Raw genomic sequence first — 22,431 nt, forward strand, 5'->3', positions numbered from 1 at the left:
TTCAGTTTTAGAGTTACCCCATTTCTTTTGTTATTGAACAATGACAGCACTCAAACCCCTGAGCAATCTTTAATTACAACATACAAAAACAAATGTCATTAAGTTTTAAAGAAAACAAAATGTCAATAGGTTTGAATTAAACAGGCTATTATTTGAACTTGGAATTATTTTTAATTATGGAATTTGCATTATTTCTTGTGCTTGAAATTTTTAATGAATTCAATGTTTATTCTGTATTATAATGTTCTGTGCTGCGCACAACACTTTCTATTACAAAGAAGATAGCACATTTTCAAAAGAATGTACTGTGCCGCACACAACACTATCTATACAAAATACATTGTGTGGAAAGTGTTATGCACCGCTCAAAACATAATAATACTTAATAAACATGGAATTTATCAAAAATTTCAAACACATGAAATTATGCAAATTCCATAATTAAAAATTATTCCAAGTTCAAAAAATAGCCTGTTATTAGTACATTGACTCTTGCATATTTACAAGTGGAGGTATCTGTGTCCTATAGACAGATTCTCCTTTTATTTTCTACTTTATATAAATATTATTTTAGGGGTTCATTGCAAAACTTGAGCATTCTACATATGGGAGTATACATCTTATATTCATAATTCCTTCTCAACAATTATTCTTTTAACTCCTCACTTAGTAGGATTGCTAAAGCTTAAGAGTTCCATCAATTTGTATTTACTCATCCTTCTTTTGTAGGTTTACCAAGCCAAAACAGGGAAATATATTTGCCATAATAAGTATTATGGGAGATCTTTAACATTAGAAGGATTTAAACAAACACTGCACCAGTTTCTACATAATGGTTATGAACTTCGTACAGATGTTATAGATGGTATTATTAGTCAACTCCAAAAATTGTCTCGTATTCTAACTGAGCAAGATACATTCCGTTTTTACTCAAGTTCTTTACTGCTTATGTATGAAGGACACTGTTCTCAGAATGATAATGACAAAGGTCAGAGTTCATCAACTAATGGACCAACTAAGGGAGGTAATTGCAATTGTGACAATAATCAAAAGGGAGAAAAGCAATGTCATAGACCAGACAACTGTAAAATAGATATCAGAATGATTGACTTTGCTCATAGTACACATATAGGTATACAGGATGACAAAACAGTACATAATGGGCCTGATTCAGGATACCTTTTTGGTCTTAGACATCTTATTGACTTGTTTACAGAGATAAAAAAATAACTTTATATAGTTCTTGTATTGTAGAATGTTTAAATTGTTATATTTTCTAAGTTTTAATATAGTAAACTACAGTAAATTTTTACACTGTGGAAGTCCACAACATAATTGTGTATTCCTACATTTATCAATACTAAACGGCTTAAGTAGAAAGAATTGCAAAGTGATTGGAAATTAGGCAACTTTTTCCTTCAATCTTCTTTTTTTTTCTTCATCTAATTTGATACATCTATTAAACAGTAAATCTTACCAATAGAATTGATCGCAAGTTATCCTGAATTGATTATGAGTTACAAATTATATTTTTAGTTAAAAAAATGCTTTTTTTTTTAAATAGTTACATATTGCAGGTTTCTCATAAACAGTTACACTTCTCTTCCCTTTGTTTGCCCCCTGTGCAGTTCATTGCTGGGACATAAAAATACCGTGTGTCCACCCCTCCATCCATCTGGTCTTGTCAGTGCTCTCACATGTGCAATTCTTAACAGATTTTTATAAAACTTATATCATAGGTTTGTATCAGCAATGTCTCGGGTAGCGCTCTCATGTGTACAATTCTTGCTGCATTTTTATGAAACTTAGATCATATTTTCATATTATCAATGTCTAGGACAAGTAAGAAAGTCAGTGCCGATAAATAATTTTTTAAATTTATGCCCCTTGGAAATTTAATTATATTGAAAATTGCATTGTCAGTCAGGGGTACTACTTGTACAAGTAATCTTTATTTACTTGAAGAAGTAAATAAAATAAACTTATATAAGTTAATTATAATGTTTGAATAATCTCCCCTTAATTTTCTCAAAAATTTACTTGTATAAGTAAATTTTTTTACAATCCCACAAAAATTCTCAAGTTTTGAGATGTAAAGACATGCCTTTAACAATTTTTCTCAGGTTAGCTCATAATTTTTTATTAGAGTTCAATGTTTCATCTCATTAATTCAATAAAGAAACTGATTGTGCAAGGCCTTCAAAAATTGCACCTTGGGGGCTTGGAAATGAGCAGTGTTCTAATGATAACAGACAAATTTTCATTTGAAATTACACTTAAATGATTAGTAAAGACATCTGCAATGGACAGACAAACAAAAATTCTATTAGGGCAAAGAAGTCCTAAGAATTCAAGAAAAGAAGATAGGATGACTTTTTACTTGTATAAGTAAAAATCTGAATGTCTAAGGGACATAACTAAGCCCATTTTTTTTTTTACCTGTACAAGTAAATAAAATACACTTTATAAATATCCTACAAATTTACTTATATAAGTATTAATATTTACTTCTTCAGTAAATAAAAATTACTTGTACAAGTAGTACCCCTGACTGATTGTAAGTGCTCTCAAGTGTACAATTTTTGCCAAATTTTTATCAAATGTATATCAAAGGTTTAAATCAGCAATGGCTTGGACAATTTTGAAAATAAGTGCTGATCAAATGATTTTGAAAGAGTCATGCCCTTGGAAATATTTATTATATTGGAAATTGCATTACATAAGATATTTATTGGACAGATAAAATATGTGCAACACTGTGGACATTGAAACTCTTGTTGTTTTAGTTTTTATCTTTTGTACTATCAAATGCTAAATGCCCCTGCATCTTGAACATCAGTTTTTATACGACCGCAAAAAAAATTTTGTGGTCGTATATTGGTATGACGTTGGTGTCGTAGTCGTCGTCGTCGTCCGAAGACACATTAGTTTTCGCACTCTAACTTTAGTTTAAGTATATGGATCTCAATGAAATTTTACCATAAGGTTCAATAACACAAAAGGAAGGTGGGGATTGATTTTGGGGGTTATGGTACCCACTGTTAAGGAATTAGGGGCCAAAAATAAGCATTTTTGTAACTTCCAGACATAACTTGTGTGTAAGTGTATGGATCTCTCTGACATTGTACCACAAGGTTCCATATCACAAAGGGAATGCTGGGATTGATTTTTGGGGTAATTGCCTCCAAATTTTAGGAATTAGGGGCCAAAAAGGGGCAAAAAACAAGCATTTTTCTAGTTTCATGACAATAACTTGTGTGTAAGTCTATGGATCTCTCTGACATTGTATCACAAGGTTCCATATCACAAAGGGAATGCTGGGATTGATTTCGGGGGTAATTGCCTCCAAATTTTAGGAGTTAGGGGCAAAAAAGGGGCAAAAAACAAGCATTTTTCTAGTTTCATGACAATAACTTGTGTGTAAGTGTATGGATCTTTATGAAATTGTACTACAAGGTTCCATATCACAAAGGGAAAGCTGGAATTGAGTTTGGGGGTAATTGCCCAAAAAATTTAGGAATAAGGGGCCAAAAAAGGGGCCAAAAAATAAGCATTTTTCTAGTTTCCAGACAATAACTTGTGTTGAAATGTATGGATCTCTCTGAAATTGTACTGCAAGGTACCATACCACAAAGGGAAGGCTGGGATTGATTTTGGGGGTAATTCCCTCAAAATTTTAGTAATTAGGGGCTATAAAAGGGCAAAAAAACAAGCATTTTTCTAGTTTCAGGACAATAACTTGTGTGTAAGTGTATGAATCTTTATGAAATTGTACTTCAAGGTTCCATATCACAAAGGGAAAGCTGGGTGTGAGTTTGGGGGTAATTGCCCTAAATGTTTAGGAATTTGGGGCCAAAAAGGGGCCAAAAAACAAGCATTTTTCTAGTTTCCAGACAATAACTTGTGTTCAAGTGTATGGATCTCTCTGAAATTGTACTGCAAGGTACCATACCACAAAGGGAAAGCTGGGATGGAGTTTGGGGGTGATGAATCATAAGGGGGTTCAAAAAATTGGGGGGGGGATTTTTTTTTTTCATTTTTTTTCTTTAAAATTTTCCATTTTAAATTGGTTATTTCTGATTTATATATAAAAGCAAATAATAATGATATGGTTTGAATAGGTAAATAAAAATTTTTAAGTTCTAAGACCACTTTCATTCTGTGTGAGAAACCTATGCTGTGTCAAATATTTAATTACAATCCAAATTCAGTGCTGTATCAAGCTTGAATGTTGTGTCCATACTTGCCCCAACTGTTCAGGGTTCGACCTCTGCGGTCGTATCAAGCTGCGCCCCAGCGGAGCATTTTATTATAATGGTGAAGTTGGATAGGATAGATATTGCTAATGTGAGTTCCATAACTGTATTTAAATCTTGTATTTAAAAAAGGAATTAGGTACAAGAAATTGTAAAAACAGATTTAAAACCCCTGGGTGAAATATTTAATATTATTATAAGCTTTGAGAAGATATAAAATATATGAAAAAAATAATTTTAGCTTTAAATTGCTTTATTTCAGGTTTATATAAAATTATTTAGTCATATCTGTACATGAAATAACTATATACTTTCAGAATAAACATTTGTGGAAGGCTTCTTTTATGATAAGATTTACAGAGTTTGAAGAGATAATTCAATTATTATGAGTAATGGGACAGCTGTTTGGTGTTAAGAATCATTGCAAAGCATAAAAGTCAGTTAGAAAGTGTTCACCTGATCTTTACCTGATTTCATGGTTTGATGATCAATGTATGTTAAGTTTTTGTGATTTAGTCGTATTCTCCCAAAATGCTAGTGTATATATGTTTGTGATGGAGTTTATCTGACTTTGACCTCATTTTCATGGTTCGTTTGTCAATGTTAATATTTTGTGATTAGTAATGTTTCTCACATACTATTGAGTAAAAGGTTAACTTCATTCAGTGTTGTAGAATGATGGTTAGGTGTACATGTCTATCTTAAATGGTGTTCCCTCACTTTCATGGATCATTGATTAGGTTAAGTAAATCTGATGCCTATAATGAGTTTAATGATCTCAGCATGAAATTTCATAATAATCAGCGTGAAGAAGTGGATACATTACAGCATGTGCATTCTTGTTTACAAACTTAGGAACTTGCTAATTTAAGAATTTCACTCCTTACCATAGCATTTTTTCCTTGTATGTTTAGTTATATGAATGTTCTGTAAAATGGATTGTTTGAATTAAGATTTTATTTGTGTCATATATATTTCATGTTCTTTATTTGTGCATATTGACAAAGTTGTGATTGGATTTGGATGAATATAATATTGTTAACTTTATATCATGTTATGTTTTTATTGTAATTTCATTCAAAGAGGCATTGAAGTGGAATATTTACCTTGTGCATTTATTATTAGGAAATTACATGAAATGTTAGAAACTGTATCATTTCAACTTCACTTCTATTGTTGTTTAATTTTTAGGCTCCTCGAAAAATTTCAGAGTCATATAGTAATCTCTATGTCTGTCTGTCTGTCCTTCCATTCATCCATCTGTGTGTCTAAAACAAATGATTTCTGGATGTGTCTGTGTAGATAAATACAGCACCACGATAAAGTTAAAGGGCAGCATTTTGAAACAAAGTAAAACCCCAGAGATAGAAGTAGGCAAAAAACGTTACAAGATTAACTGATACTTAAGTCAGAATAATTGTATATAAGGATTTTATTAGTTTTGTGACTAAAAGTTATCTACTAATCCTAACTCTAGTGAGTTTTAACAAAATCAAGCATTCTAAATTTGATGTTTTTAGAATATTTTTTCCCAATTAAGCTTCATGAGGAACTTTTCCAGCTATAAACACTGAATTCCTAAGAGGACAGAAAAAATACCCACAAAAAAACCTACAACGCTGATGTGAACAAGGAAAACAACTTGACTCTGGAGGGATATTTTAACTTCTAGCTGGCTTGAATTATATCATCAGTGTTAAAGCACAGATAATTGGACAATTGCCATCTCAATAGACTGGCATGTTTTTGTGAAATAACAACAGACCAAAAAGACGGGATTACATTCCAATTCTCTCAAGTTTAGGTACTTTATTTCCATTTTTAAACATGAAGAAGTTATAGGTGTGTCCATTTTTTTCATTGTAGTGTATATTTTTACTTTTTGAAAGTAGGTTTCTTCTAATATGCCTTTTACTGGTTACTTTAAAAGGCTGCCTCCCACTTAAAAAAATAAAAATGAGCATTTAATGTATACATATATAAAATGCAGTCTATACTAATAGAGAAACATTACTTTAAAGGACAATGTCATACTTATCACTGACTATTTCAGCTATTGATGCAGCTAGTAATATTATGAAAAAAGTTTTGTATATTTATGATCCAGATTATTCATGTTATATATGGATTATTGCAGCAACTTCTATGAAGTGTAATACCTCAAATAGGCAAAATAAACAATGTTTAATTCGCCATATTAAATGTTGACTTAGCAACACAAATTGACAATGATTAATGTAAAAAATATTGTTAATTGTTGTTGACTGTCCAGTCACTCATTAGTAATAGAAAAAGTTATATTTTTTGTTTCTTTGTGAATTTTATTTTGATGTTGTGAATTTGTTTTTTTCTCAAAGACAAACTAACTAGATTGTAAAGAGGAACTTATATTATTATTATCATATATGTTACTAAATCTGTAAGGTTCACACTGACCATTAAAGTAAAACAATATTCCAATCTTAAGATTGTTTTTACTTTTTTTAGGATAGTTTATTACAATGTATTTACCATTATTTAAATTTTCAAAGTAAAATGTATGTAAGGCAAGGCTTCGTTTCATGTATGTATTTGGTTATTCCGTCAATAAGAGAGGTTCAGAAGGAAGTCTTTCGGTTTGTTTAATGTAATATTGGGTTTTGAGTCATATTAGTTTAATTTTTTTTATGGGTGCATAAATTTAGAAACACTGCCTTGCTTGCTTGTATTAATATTATATTCACCTTTTTTCTAGAAATCACTATAATCTAGATCCTTGCTGTTTAACGACAGAACCATTTACTGTGACAGAACTACAAGCAGGAATCAGTAGCAATATACTGTACACCACAGACAGTATATGGTGTATTACTGGTTTACTGTCTTGAAATTCTTTTCCTGGTTAACAGTAGTATCCTATATATAGGGAGATATGGTGTTGTGTGTAATGAAACTATACCTTGTAGATAACATGAAAATGTTACAGCTCTTTTTGTGTATGTCCAGTTGCTGGTAGGTTTTGATTGTCTGATTTTAGAAAAAAAACAGTCATATATATTTTTCTTCAGGAAAATCCATTGAAAATCAACATGATAGGATTTTTTTGGGGGGCATTTGATCTCTAGTCATATGTATGTCCAAATTAATTTTTTTTGTGCAATTCAACACATTGTATAATTACGTGTAGTTTGATTTTGATGTTAAAAAATGGCATATTTTAAATTTATATTATGTCTTTTCTTAGGGCGGCTGGTAGGTTTTGAAAAATAGACATGCCCTGATCACACTTTGCAAATAACATCTATAAAGATAATATAAAAGATTTTTTGTTCAGCCTGTGGATACAATAGTTCTCAATATTTAGCAATGGAATATTACCCATTTATCAGTGATTAAATGTAAAATTGTGAATAATTTACAGATAAAACAAATGCATCCACTAAATGCTGAATGTGTACATAGTTTTTATTTCTAATTGTCATTTAAAGTAATGTTGCCTCTGTTACCAAAATATTTTGATCTCAGTCTTGATAAAAGTGTTGAATGACCTTGATAATTTATTTAAGAGGAATCGATTTTGTTAAGAACTATGTTAAAAAAGTCTAAAAGTCATCCCAACTTCGTTTTTTAAAACTATAAACCTACATGTTTCATGGTATTTAATAAAGTCAAGTTAAAGGAATTAATTGGTTATCTTTTTTGTATCAATTTCTTGTCATAGCAAGGATATAAACATCACTAAAAAAATATGTGTAATTTTTGCTTTTATTTCAAAGATATTCATTTTGTTAATTCAAAACAAAAAATTTTGTTAATTCAAAACAAAAAATAGGAATGTCACCAGTTATTAACAGCTTTCCTTTAGAATTTGAATGGCTGCTAAATTGTAGGTTTACTAACTTTAAAGGTTTCACTTTGAATGAAGAAAGTAAAAAGTCTATCCTTTCATGTGACATAGTATCTCAGCTGTAAACTGATAATTAGATTCCATTTCACACAAGAAGTTGATGATTTGTATTCAAATGATTTTGTTACATATTGTCTTTATTTATTGTTTTGTGTATTGTTATAACCATTTTTGTCTCTTTTACATGTTGCATTATTTTAATTGTTAAATTATTAAGATGAAGACTGTTCCAGAATAAAGAAATATTTTCATGACGGTTGTCTGTATTTTATTCAGTACATTTACACCAGTACAAATCATCATTTGTTAGATAGTCAGAGATATTGCCTAGGTAATTTAATAAAACTAATTGACGACAGGAAGTAAACCCACAAAGGGCAGATAGGAGGCAGTTAGCCTGGCTGTAAACATCATGTTACTAGGCTTTTTATACATTTTCTTTAAATAAGGACATTTAAAAGGAATATTTCATTATGAAGGACTTTGTAAAAAAAAAGAAGGTAGCTTGCCCAGTTCTTTAGTTTATGATCAATTAACGATTTCCTGTCATTCAGTAATTCACATTTCAGTTATGGCTTGCATCTTATATATCAGTAAACATCATGTTACCAGGCTTTTTATTCGTTTTCTCTAAATAAGGACATTTTAAGGGAATATTTCATTATGAAGGTCTTGGTTAAATTACGTCAAGGGCAGATGAAAGCTGATAATTATGGACATGTACATTGACCATTAGAACTAGCAGCTATAGAAGTCAACTCAGGACAATTCATTTTACAGTAGTCCCTGCAACCATTATATCTCGACATCTGTTTTTGCTAACAAGACCACAGAAGCTACTTGACATTTTACAGTATAATCTGGAGCAGGTGTTAGAAATACCAACCTTTTTTAGCTGAAACATGAAAAAACCTTTTCAATGACAAAAAGAGAAAGTAGCTTGCTCAGTTCTTTAGTTTAAAATCAATTAACGATGTCCTGTCACTCAGTAATTCACATTTCAGCTGTGGCTTGCATCTTATATATCCCAGTCAACTTGACATTAAGGATTCTAATGGAAAATAGAGGTCTGCTTGACATCTATATTGCTACCTTAAAATCGATGCAGATTGACGACTACAGACCATGATCTATGACAAACGTTACGATTTCAGATCTCCCAACATTAGTAATAACTGTCAAAGATTGGTCAAATATTGGTATACCCTCTGCCACATCGTATGACGTTTACATCTTTCAAGCGATACGTCGGGTTAACACCGGTCTGCTCCTCACCTAAAAACACCTCTAGCAGGGTTACGAGGAAGAATGCCGATATCGACACCACACAAGTTTAGGACACTAAACTAGTCTTCTGATCTTTCAATTTACCGATTGTGTCTAATTGATTATCGAGACATTTTCGACTGAGTCTGGAATTTAATGGCATTTGCATTGCAGGAGACGCTAACCCTGCAAAAGCACGGTCTTGTCCTGTTTTGAGTTCTTACAATTCCCTCACGTTTGTTTATCTTGATTGTATATTCTAATGGATTTTCGAGGTTTTATGTAAACTGCTGTTGCTGTTCATTTTCTAGACACTTGTTCTTTTGACAGCTCCCTACATATCTTCATGTCAAATGCAAACTGAAATATAAATAATTAAATAATACAATAGAACGTCATTTTTACTTATTTTTATGCTCCATTTATGGGCATTATGTTTTTCGTTCTGTTCGTCCGTCCGTCTGTCCCGCTTCAGGTTAAAGTTTTTCAGGTTAAAGTTTTTGGTCAAGGTAGTTTTTGATGAAGTTGAAGTCCAATCAGCTTGAAACTTAGTACACATGTTCTCTATGATATGATCTTTTTAATTTTAATGCCAAATTAGAGTCTATGGATCTCTATGTAATTGTACCACAAGGTTCTATACCAAAATGGGAAGGTTGTGATTGATTTTGGGGGTTATGGCCATAGGAATTAGGGGCCAAACACAATACTTTTCCAATACTTTGCATAAATTGCTTATTTCTTGACCAATTTCAATGGGGTTTAATTTAAAGTCTTGAATTTTTGAGGTTCTTTGATATGCTGAATCTAACCGTGTTTTTAGATTCTGGATAGGCTAATGTCCAATTTCAAATTTTAAAGTTCTATGACATTAATTCTGTGTCAGAAACCTATGCTGTGTAAAAAGAGAGGCGAAAGATACCAAAGGGACATTCAAACTCAGAAGTAGAAAATAAACTGAAAACGCCATGGCTAAAAAAAGAAAAAGACCAACAGACAAACAGACAAACAGACAAACAACAGTACACAAAACAAAACATAGAAAACTAAAGACTGAGCAACACGAACCCCACCAAAAACTGGGGGTAATCTCAGGTGCTCCGGAAGGGTAAGCAGATCCTGCTCCACATGTGGCACCCGTCGTGTTGCTCATGTTAGTACAAACCCGGTAATAAGTCTTATACGGTAGGTCACATTCGGGGAAAAGGGGATTATCCAAATTTAGAGCTGTATCAAGCTTGAATGTTGTGTCCATACTTGTGAGTGATTGTAATATGAAGTGCACAATTTATAGAAATTGTAAGTTGATTCATAGTTAAAAATAGATACAGCATCAAATTCTAATTTTAGAGAAGAAATTATGTATAAATATAGTATGCAATTTATTAGATACTTCGGAAAAAAATAAAGGTAAGTTTTATAGATTTTTTAAGACATTGCATTAATGATGAATGGTATGCTGGAAATTGTTATTTCATTTTTTTTTTAATTTTGAAGAAATTCTTGGTTTGTTTTTTGTTATTCTATATAAATTAATTTTCAGAACGCTATACATATATATTTTTTTTTTGATGAAGCGAACCCCTTTAAAAACTTAGCTAATATTGTCAATTAATAAATTAATAATAAAATTCATGGTTACTTGGATATGCTGAATCTAACCGTTTATTGAGATTTTGGATATTGGACCATAATAGGTATAGTCCAATTTCAATTTTTTTAGTTTTTTTACCACATTCATTCTGTGTCAAAAACCTAAGATGTGTCAATAATTTAATCACAATCTAAATTTAAAGCTGCGGCAAACTTGACTTGCCACAACTGTTCAGGCTTTGAACTTTGCGGTCGTATCAAGCTGCACCTCGCGGAGCATTTTATTTCTTTTGGTGGGGTTCGTTTTGCTCCGTCTTTAGTTTTCTGTGTTTTGTAGACTGCAGTTTATCTTTTAGTCGTTTTTCGTTTTTTGCCAAGGCAATGACAGTTCGTTTTCGACTGATTAGTTTTAATATCCCTTTGATATCTTCCGCCGTATTTTTATAGTTGAACTATTAGATAATAATGATTCGTGTAATATGTCTATGAACAGAAAAAAAAACTGTTTAAAAACTTGATTGGTATTTTATTGTTCCTTTGGTATCTTTCGCCTCTCTTTTATTGATCAGCAACCATTTTAAGAGAGCTGGTACGGCATACATTGTTTGCTTCATGCTGCTGCAATATCTAAACAGCAGCTTGTGTTTACTTATTTATAATATACTTTTTTATAAATGCAAAGGTCATGATTCCACAACATATTAATCATCTAGAAAAATAATTTAGCTTTATTATATAATTATGATAATAACAATAACAGCGTTTTGCGGCACATGGATTCAACAAACACACAACTTATTTAAAACTTTCATATAGTACACTATCTTAACTTTACTAACTGCAATGCTTCTCTGAAAATACTGAATTAACGGCGCAATAATATGATTGTCCTAAACACCACTGTCAATCGGTATTTGTGTTGGGTCTATCGTAAAATATATTTGTGAGATTATTAAAATTCTTGTTTCTCAAAATGTCTTACATGGAGAACCAAGGGATGGTTTATCAAAGCTGTCCTGAGATATGTCTCAAGATATACCCTACTCTTAGGATATAAATCAAAATAATGTTAGGATTGTCTAATGACATCCATAAGAATGCACATTGAAGCTATGTTATGACTTATTCAGCAAGGATATCCAAACCATTGTCCTAAATGTTCATGTTTAAGAGGATATAAAAGGGGGAAAATAGATATTAAGATAAAATGCATCAGATTAACTAATCAAAATAATAGAAATGATGATGAGGATAGCGATGGTTATAATGATAATGATAATTAGATAAACATAACAATAATACACGATAATGCAAATGAATAATATAAATATTTAATTTTATGAAACTAAACAAAACAAACATGTAACTACGTCTTGTATAAATTGATAATTTTATGGAAATGCAAACAAGACAAACACCGTGTCTGGACCTGCATCGCTGAATGTAATTGATTGAAGTAACATGTGAACTGATCATTTCCCTTCATTGAAGCCAATTTTTACTTGTACAATGCTGCCATACGAAGTTATCAAGTTGCAGACCAATTATAAAACCATTCCCTTGCATAGAAGCAATGATAATATTCCTTTTACAATAAGAGTAAAATTTCAAACTATCGACAAACAGGACGTGGCTGCACGGCAGAAGTAAAAATTGCTTTCACGTTACAACTCAACATAATACCAAAATTTAAGATAAAAGAGATGATTTTTCATTTCGTATTGTTAATTATCCATTTTTAGATAGTGACGTTCCCTTGTCGCCATCTTATGGTGTTTATATATCTAAACTTGTTCGATTCGCTCGTGTATGTAACAACGTATTTGATTTCAACGAAAGAAATCTCTGTATTACTGAAAAACTATTACACCAGGGTTTTCGATATCGCAAACTAAAATTTTATCATCGGTACAAGGACATCATTCGTAAATATAAATCAACATGCAGACATCTTATACGTTCAGGTATTTCACATCCAATATTTTATGGTAATATTCTTTACAAAGCACAAAAATGTCGGCATTCACCTCAAAAGCTAACCAAACCTTTAAACAGACTTATTCGGAAAAGATATAGTTACGATACTGTTGTCAAGTCATTAAGGATTGCATATTTTGGTATTAATATTGATTCACTCATAGGGTCTTTGCATCGGAAATAAACACATTTATTCTAAAACCAGTTGTTGGCATGATACGGGTTATGTTCTTCTCATATATTTTATGATGGTATGATACTAAACCACTAACGGGAGGGATTGTACTTGATTTTTATATGATGAAGACCTAATCTTTCAATCGGTTTAATTGAGGTTTGGAACTGGCATGTCAGTAACTGCTAGTAGTCCTTTGTTCTTTTATGTATCATTGTCATTTTGCTTAGTTTCTTTTGTTACCTATTCTGACATCGGATTCGGACTTCTTTTAAACTGAGTTTTACTGTGCGTATTGCTATGTGTTTCTTTTTTCTACATCGACTAGAGGTATAGGGAGAGGGTTGAGATCTCACAAAACAGTTTTAACCCCGCCGCATCTTTGGCCTTTGTTAGTCTTGTATGTTTTTTAATTTTAGTTCATTTATATGTTTTGGAGTTTAGTGTGACGTCCATTTTCACTGAACTAGCACACAATTTTATTTAGGGGCCATCTGAGAACCACCTCCGGGTGCGGGATTTTCTCGCTGCATTGAAGACCCATTGGTGGCCTTCGGCTGTTGTCTGCTCTTTGGTCGGGTTGTTGTCTCTTTGACATATTCCCCATTTCCATTCTCAATTTTTTAGTCAAGCTGTTGAATAATTATAAAATCACTTCTTTGAAGCTATGACTTTTGACTTTAATATAAATCTCATAGGAAACTATCTTAACTTTGACTGACCGTAATGCTTTTCGGAAAGTACTTTTTACTGGCGCAATTATTTGATTGTCTTCAACACCACTGTCACCCGGCTTTTGCATTGGGTACATATGAGTATCGCTATAAGTGATTCTAAAAATCTGATTTCTGAAAATGTTATGCATGTAGAACCATTGGGCGGGTTGAACTGAGGACACAGATTAGGAAAACCTACGGACTGTCTTAATGACATCTCCGCTAGAATATCCTAACAGATGACCTTAGTATTGGTGTGTAAGTAGATAGCAAAAGAAAAAGAAAAAAACGAACAAACAAACAAACGAACGATTGAAAGAAATCATATATTGATAAAAATGCATCAGATTAACCTTCATCAGGTTCGCTCAAACTCAAATATTTCAAAGTCAAACATGTATAAATCCCTCAAAACCTTTGGATCTATATGCCCTAAAGGAGCTAAAAATTATAGCCAAATTCACCCAAAGTCAAATTTGCCTGAGGGAGTTTGAACCAAGTCAATGGATCATAAATCACAGAGTTAAAAGGCAAAATTCATGTACTCGTATCTGTCATATGAATCGGATTAATTCAGCCCTCAAAATATTAGAGTGATAAGAAATAAAAAAGCTCAGCAAAGATACAACAGAATACTAGGACTGATATTAGCAAGAAACAGAATCATAAATTACTGAGCTATAAACTCTTTTGGTTAAAATGGAAAAAAAATATCTTTATACTAAATTCAGGACCATCAAAAGACCATCTTAAAACACTTAAATTAGTGTCATAAACTAGATCATTCAACAGTTATCAAAACCCTTACCTTAAAGCAAAATGTAAAAGACTACGAAATGAAAAATGTTAAACAATTGAAACAAGAAAACTAACGGCTTGATTTATGTACAAAGCAATAAACAAAAAACAAATTTGATATTGATATACACAACAAACCACAACCACTGAATTCCAGGCTCCTGACTTGTGATACACACATACAGACTGTGGCAGGGTTGAACATGTTTGAGGGTGCCCAACCCTCCTCTTACCAGGGACGAACTAGGGACAGTAGTGTAACAGCACAACATGATTACAAACAAAAAACATCAGTTGAAAAGGGCTGAAAAAGAAAGGCGGAAGATACCAAAGGGAGAGCAAAACTCACAAATATAGCAATAATATTTATTGATTACAAAATCAGTATTTATACCGATAAAACAATATTCAAAGATCTAATTACAGTGTTAAATTGGTAACCTTTTAGCATAAATTTACGGGCTGGATAAACAACACCACTGTAAAAATTAGGATGACCTATTCCATAAAAACAGTTTTTTTTAGAGGTACAGCCAAACTTCCAAACTAAATCTTCGTATCTATGAAAGAATCTAGTAAAGGTTTATAGTAATTTTGGAAAATCCTTGACTTAATAATTTACCAGTAATACATTGATATCGTCCATTGAATTCCAAAACGTCACTACAGACACGGGCATGGAGAACGAGTTAGGATACGTAAGATGAAGCCAGAGGAACTGTCTAAAAATGGAATATTAACACTAGGGAACGAAAATAAACCCTTTTATCGTAAATTTTTGTATAGAGTTTCCCGTGAAAATCTGAAATATCTAAGTTACTGCTGTTTATATAAATCGAGTACAGAACGCATCAAAACTAGTGATATATGCAAAACTTGGCAATGGATTACTCGACGAGTTTCAAGCGCGGGAGTTGAGCAAAAATCACGTCCTAACGTTAACATGATATTTTTCATGAAATGCTAAACTTCACTTTCAATTGATACATAAATGAATATCATTCATGCAGCATGGAAACCCTTTTTGCAGTGAATCTTGTAAGTTCGTGTGTCCAACCTTTGAAAAATCACCAGATTGGAACAGACTTGATTTAAACTGTAATTATCTATGATGTACTTTTACATTAACATGAAGTTTAAAAAAAAAGCATACGGGGAAGTTATATAAACGACAATGCTGAAAGACGAATAGAAAGAGTGTAAACATACAATTTGATGGTAAGATGCTACTACACACACAATTATGTTGCATATAATCATAATACAGTGACAATTTTTATATATTTGTTTCTTCAGGTATTTTTCTTCTTTAACTATTTGAAAAGTAATTAAATGTTTTTACTAGTTTTCAAATTAAAAAAAAATTAGCAATTTTTACCTTTAATATCGCAACAATACTTAATAAAAACAAACCACATTCTATTATATTTTTCTGTCTTCTAGCTATACTTTCTAGTACAAATTGCGCCTAAAATTAGACATACGATAGCGCCAATGGTGAGAGAAAAACTTATTTTATTATGAAAACAATGACTCCCATGTTTGACTTCTTTTGTCATGTTTTTTTAACGTAAGGCAGTTGTAAGGAGAGATACTATCAGTATGCGTTAAAGATGCGTCCTTTTGCACCACTCGTTTTCGAATTACCCAGTATCATTTATGCAAATAAAAAAATATATGAATGCGCCGACTTTTAGATAAAACCTAATCTTATCATGAAAACAAAGACTCCCAGCGCCCCTTCTCTTATCGTGTAAGTTGTAAAATTCTTCACTTGTTTCGGGTCTTGTACATCCTTGGCTTTCCCCCTTTTTGAATTTATCTTTGAGTTCGGTATTTTTGTAATACCTTTTTTCATATAGGACACCGTTTGCATAGTGTGTATATCAAATGAGAATAAAATTTGATAAATTTTGTGCGTCTGTAGCGCTTATTTGGAATTACCTCCACCAGGAACGCTCGACAAGAATAGCCGAATGACAAAATCAAGGAAACCATAGACATGATTCCTATTTTCAAATATGTTATGGGAAACATAGAATTGTGTTGTATTTGATCTCTTTCTATCTGTTTAGTTTTTTCTATCATTTGTGCTAATTGAGGCCTATTTTAGCTGTATTGCTAATAGCTATGTGGTGTTGCCAATTTTCTCCTTTGGCATTTTAGTCTGAACAGAGTATGTTTGTGAGAAAATATCAAGTTTTACTGCTGGTGTACATGCTAATGTTTATTTTAATGAGCTACCAATAGTCACCCGGGAGGGGGGATCTTAACATAAAAATTTGGTAACAGACGCCCGGCAGGGGTTTAAAAACGAATCCCCATTCATATATTACATTTTGCGAAAATCCCCATCCATACATATATTTCAAAGGAAAATCATCACCCATTCATATATTTCCCAGCTATCAGCTAGATATACAATCGTTAAGTGACATCGTTGTTACAAGTTAATCACAAAGGACACAGTTTTTACAGACATCTTAGCAGATGATGAACATTTATAACCCATTGACATATAAATTTCTACACTTTGTTATATAACCGCCGTGAAATTGCACCCCGTTGATATATTTGACGATCCGAAAAAGGTGGCACATATCAGTGGCACGTCTGTGTATACCTTTACATTGGAAGAGACCCCCCGTGCCAATAGTAATATGGCATAATAGATGAAGTAAATGAAATGACCAATTAGTTAATGGATGTAACTTAAACTGATTTTATACTTTTTCAGATTATATGTAAATAGTCGGTTATATAAGATATTATATGAATAAGAATAAGAATAAGAATTTTATTAGTTTAAAATCCAAACAATAGGATTGTTACTAAATAAACAAACCAATACAAAACCAAAACAAAACAAACAAACAGACAGACAGACAGACAGGCATATTCATGACAAAACGATAGACATTAAACAATACAAACATGTAGCATTGAAGAAAAAAAAATAAAGATTATTAATATTAAGTATTATACTATTTTTGACAGCATGCCTCCTCTATAAAATTATCAATTCAAATATTATGTTTATATATAACATTATAAGTTAAGCCACCAATCACACACAGTTCATATACTGACATTATAATTGTTTCTCTCATTATACATTTCACTTATATTGTTAACAATGATAAGTAAAATATCACATTCTTCACAAGAAAATATAAAATCAAATTTGTTTTCTTTACTCATTATATTAAAACTGGGGACAATACTAGAAATTTCATTAAACATTTTGATCCTAGTTTTATTAATTTCTGTACATGTTATGATGAAATGGTATTCATCTTCCACCTCTTTATGGCATAAAGGACATATTCTATTTTCCAAGGCTGTTTTGTTGTATCTACCGCGTTCAACAGCCAGCATACTATTACTTATTCTTATTTTGGCATAATTTTTTGTAACATTTTTATCTAAATTCAATAAAAGGTACTTTTCTAGTTCATACTTTACTTTAAATTTTCTGTAGGTTCTTAGTTCATTTCCATTTATTGAATTATCATCATTAAAGAGACAATTTTTCCAAAATATAATGTAATTTTCATTGAGCTTCTTCACGAGGGCTAAAAGTAATCGTTTTTTAGAAAAGGTACATTGATTTTCCCAAACATGAGTGAAATTCAATTTTGATAGTAGCATTTTAATTTTTGAAGCAAATCCATCATTTAACTGCTTGTTAACTTTATAAACATTATATAATAAAGACTCATTTTCATTTGAATTTAAAATATGTAACCAAAATCCTACAGAAGACTTAAGGGCCTGTATACCAATAGGGTACATTCCCAATTCAGCTAATACAGCTGTATTTACTGCCTTTGAATTAACATTAAGAAGACTTTTCGCAAATTTGATCTGGAGTTTTACTGATTCCATTGATAAGTATTGAGATTCAAGAGTTTTGTTGTTCTTCACAATATTTAGTGACCATATCTCACTACAATACAATAATATTGGACTATCACAAGAATTAAAAAGTTTCATATGGGAAAAAACATCCATCTTATCTGAGTAAAGGATTTTTTTAATACAAAACAATGCCTTTGAAGCTTTTTTACAGAGGAGATTTACAGCATTAGTGAAAATTCCTGATGGCTTGAATAGTATACCTAAATATTTATATTCTGTGCAGCATTCGATTACTTCATTATTCAATACAAACTTGTCTTTAGTAAGTTTTTTACCACTTTTATTAAATATCATTGTTTTCGTCTTGTCAAGATTGACAGTCAAGTTCCATTTTTCACAATAAGTGTTTAACTTGTTTAGACAATTTTGTAAACCTTCTGAAGATTCTGATATTAATACTAAGTCATCAGCATATAAAAGACTAGACAATTTTATGTCATGTAATGTTACAGGATCACATGAGTTATCAAACATGGAGGTTAAATCATTTATATAAAAAGAAAATAAGGTAGGGCTTAGAATGCAGCCTTGTTTTACTCCAACTGTGGAAGGAAACATCTTAGTAATGCCTTCAGTGACTTTAACTGCAAATAAAACTTCTTTGTACATATCTTTTAGAATATTGAGGAATGGTCCATTTATGTTATATTCAGCAAGTTTGTGTAATAGGGCCTCTCTATTTATAGTGTCAAAAGCTTTTTTAAAATCAATAAAACATGCATATATTCTTTTGTTTGATTTAAAAGCTTTATCAATAATAGTTTTTAAAGTTAGAATGTGATCACTAGTTCTGCATCCTTTTTTGAATCCAATCTGTTCACGACAAATAATTTTATTAGTTTCAGAATACTTTTCTAAACGATTATATAAAACTCTTGAGAAAAATTTTCCTAAGCAGCTAGAAAGTGCTATACCTCTGTAGTTTGAGGGGTTATTAAAACACCCTCCTTTAAAAACTGGTTTAATGTAATTTTCTCTCCATTTAGAAGGATATATACCTGTAAAAAGAATTAAGTTAAATAATTTTACATACATGTTGACGTTCATAGTGCAAGATATTTTCAACATTTCATTTGTTAACCCATCAGAACCACATGATTTCTTATTTTTCAAGGCTTTCATAGCAAGCAGCACTTCCTCTGAAGTTATCCTAACATTTAAATTTTTGTTACAATTATTCAAAAAATTACCATCAGTACATGATTTGATATCAGAATTTTTGTTATGGGTAGTATTCATAAGATTTTTGAAGTATTCAAACCATTCTTTAGCTTGAATGTTTGAACTAGGATCATTCAGTTCTTTTTTCTTTAAAGTTTTAACAGTTTTCCAAAACTCATCTGAAGAATTATTTGATTCCAAGATTTTAGTCAGCATTTTATTTCTAAATTGTCTATAATTTTTCCTTATCAATCTATTTAGTACCTTTTTTTTGGACATAACTTCTAACCTTAGTTGCTTGTTCCATGGTTCTTTACACAATTTCCTAGTATGGTGTTTTAAAGCTCTAAATTGGGCTTCACATTCATTATTATAGTAGGGTTTTTTAACTTTTCGGAATTTACTTTTGTTATCCCTGAAAGTGGTTCGTTTTGGGCCAAGAAAAGCAGCATATACAATAAAGATGACATATTAGAAACATTTTCATTAATTTTTTCTTCCATACTGGATACCAAGTTATTTTGAACTGGGATTTCTGCTAAGCTTTTCTATTTCAGAAATAATTGGTTGGAAGTCAGTTTTTAATAAGTTTAATTTAAATGTATTTTCATATTCATTATTCCATTTTATGCACTTTAAAGGAGTTTTTAAGTTTTCTGGTGGTTGCTTATTTATTTGAGACATGATATTTACTGTTATTGGACAATGATCTGATACTATTGGCTCAAATTTATTAACTGAAAAATTTATGATACTTGGCAAGAACCCAGAGCTGCAAATACAGTAGTCATCAATAGAAATTCCATTATGATTAAAAAATGTAACTTTTCCCTTAGAATCTCCTAAAGTTCTTCTATTTAAAATTCTTAATTGAGCAGAAATGCATAACTCTATTAATTGTTTACCATAACTGTTGGTGTTTTGTGAAATTTCAGTACTTCTTGATTTGAGCACAGCATCTGCTATGTAATTAATAGGGAGAAAATCATCTAGGCTGTCATCAATTTCATTTGTAATATAGTCAGACTCACTAACATTGATATGGGCATTCAAATCTCCAATTAAAGCAATATTACCCTCTGAAGAAAATTTTGTAATATCTTGCTCTAGTTTTTCAAACATTTGTTTATCACAATTAGTTCGCATAGTGTATGATGAGTTACTGGGGGGTATATACATGGAGCAGATGAATAGATTTTTCTCAAAGCCAAAATAATTTTTGTCAAGTTTAAACCACATCATGTCACTCATTGTTTTATCAATTAATTTAACACCTTGCAAAATTTCCTTTTTAATAAAAGTGGCTAAACCAACCCATACTCTATTAGTTTCAGACTGTCTGCAGTTAGTAAAACATTTGTATCCATTATAAAATAAAATATCCTTTGAGGAGGCATGTGTCTCTGATAAGCATACAATATCAGATGTCATTATTTTACTAAAATTTTCATCATCTAGTTTACATAACCTGTCTCCACTTAATTTTCTAAATAAACCATTTACATTCCAAGAAGTAATCGATAAATTTCTTGACACTTTAATACACATAGTTTTGTGTTTGAAAAAAACAAACAAACATCATGAACAAGGATAGGGTTCTTATTAACCTAATTAGCTAATGCAATTAGCAAATGTATAATTCTTTTAAAATTGTATCAACTGTTCATTGCTGTACCACAATGAAATATGTTTTGTATTAGTTGGAACTACTATATTCATAGCAAAAATTCAAATAAATTATATGAGAAGTGAGTAAAGTAATGGACCCAGTACAGTAACAACCCTTCTGTCACCTGGCTGCCGTAGCCATAATGTGATGAGGTTTAATGGTACAACTATATGTAAGCCTCACTATTCATTGGAGCAACGTTTCTATCTTAATATGCAACAAGATTTTAAAGAATTTACACCTGAATAAAGAGGTATGACTTTCGTGTAAATTCACAATATAATATACTAGTTCTGTATCAACGTGCGGTATCATCATAAAGAATACAATAACACTCGGATACATCTACCTACTGTTTGACATTGAAGTAAGTGCAAAAACTAATTATACGAAAAATATAAATATCGAAATTTCGGTATGCTTTAATTTTATGGATGATTTATTGTGAAGTAGATATGGTGTAATCAAAAAATTTCATCAATTATAATATCGAGATGTGAACAATTAAAAAATTGTTGCAAAGAAGATTTGCTTTAGTGTTAAGGTTCATTGGTCCCAGTTGATACAGAATGTTCACAATGACGCTCCTTTTGAACAAGATATTAGCAGGGCATAACCTCAAACTGACACAGTTATGACTGGTTTTTTGTATCAAAGATTGGTAAATAATAATGATTGCTTTTGCTTTGTCTTCAATAGACAGAGATATTCTTGGTAATAAAAGATTGGTAAATAAAACTTTATGATGGCTTTTGCTTTGTTTTCAATAGACAGAGATATTATAGATAATAAAAGATTGGTAAATAAGAACATTCTGATGGCTTTGGCTTTTTCTTCAATAGACAACGATATTCTGGACCATAACATATTGGAAAATAAGAATATTCCCATTTTTTCTTTTTTCTTTTTTCCTCGAATTGATTCCTTTTGGAGATTCTGAGGAAAATACCATGTTTCGTAACCAGGCGATATCCGTCTTCATTCTTTTCATGACTGATAGCCATTACATTTTT

The 22,431-nt window shown here is 31.3% G+C and overlaps 1 protein-coding gene and 1 long non-coding RNA gene across 4 annotated transcripts in view; both read left to right on the forward strand.

Moving 5' to 3' along the window:
• The window catches only part of LOC127732570 (inositol hexakisphosphate kinase 1-like), a 48,357-nt gene extending 39,961 nt beyond the window's left edge, over positions 1-8,396 (forward strand). For 2 of the 3 annotated variants that reach the window (XM_052241644.1, XM_052241636.1), the window contains exon 6: positions 730-8,396. In XM_052241644.1, coding sequence (XP_052097604.1) covers positions 730-1,230 — 501 coding nt within the window. In that variant the 3' untranslated portion in view covers positions 1,231-8,396. The remainder of the gene's footprint in view (positions 1-729) is intronic. The other variant, XR_007996316.1, reaches the window with a different exon arrangement.
• Positions 1-8,396, forward strand: part of LOC127732688 (uncharacterized) — a 41,940-nt gene extending 33,544 nt beyond the window's left edge. Inside the window, exon 2 of the long non-coding RNA XR_007996387.1 lies at positions 3,007-8,396. This is a non-coding gene — a long non-coding RNA (uncharacterized LOC127732688). The remainder of the gene's footprint in view (positions 1-3,006) is intronic.
• Positions 8,397-22,431: the final 14,035 nt, after the last annotated feature.

Source organism: Mytilus californianus, unplaced genomic scaffold, assembly GCF_021869535.1.
Source record: "Mytilus californianus isolate M0D057914Y unplaced genomic scaffold, xbMytCali1.0.p SCAF_1, whole genome shotgun sequence".
Lineage (NCBI taxonomy): Eukaryota > Metazoa > Mollusca > Bivalvia > Mytilida > Mytilidae > Mytilus > Mytilus californianus.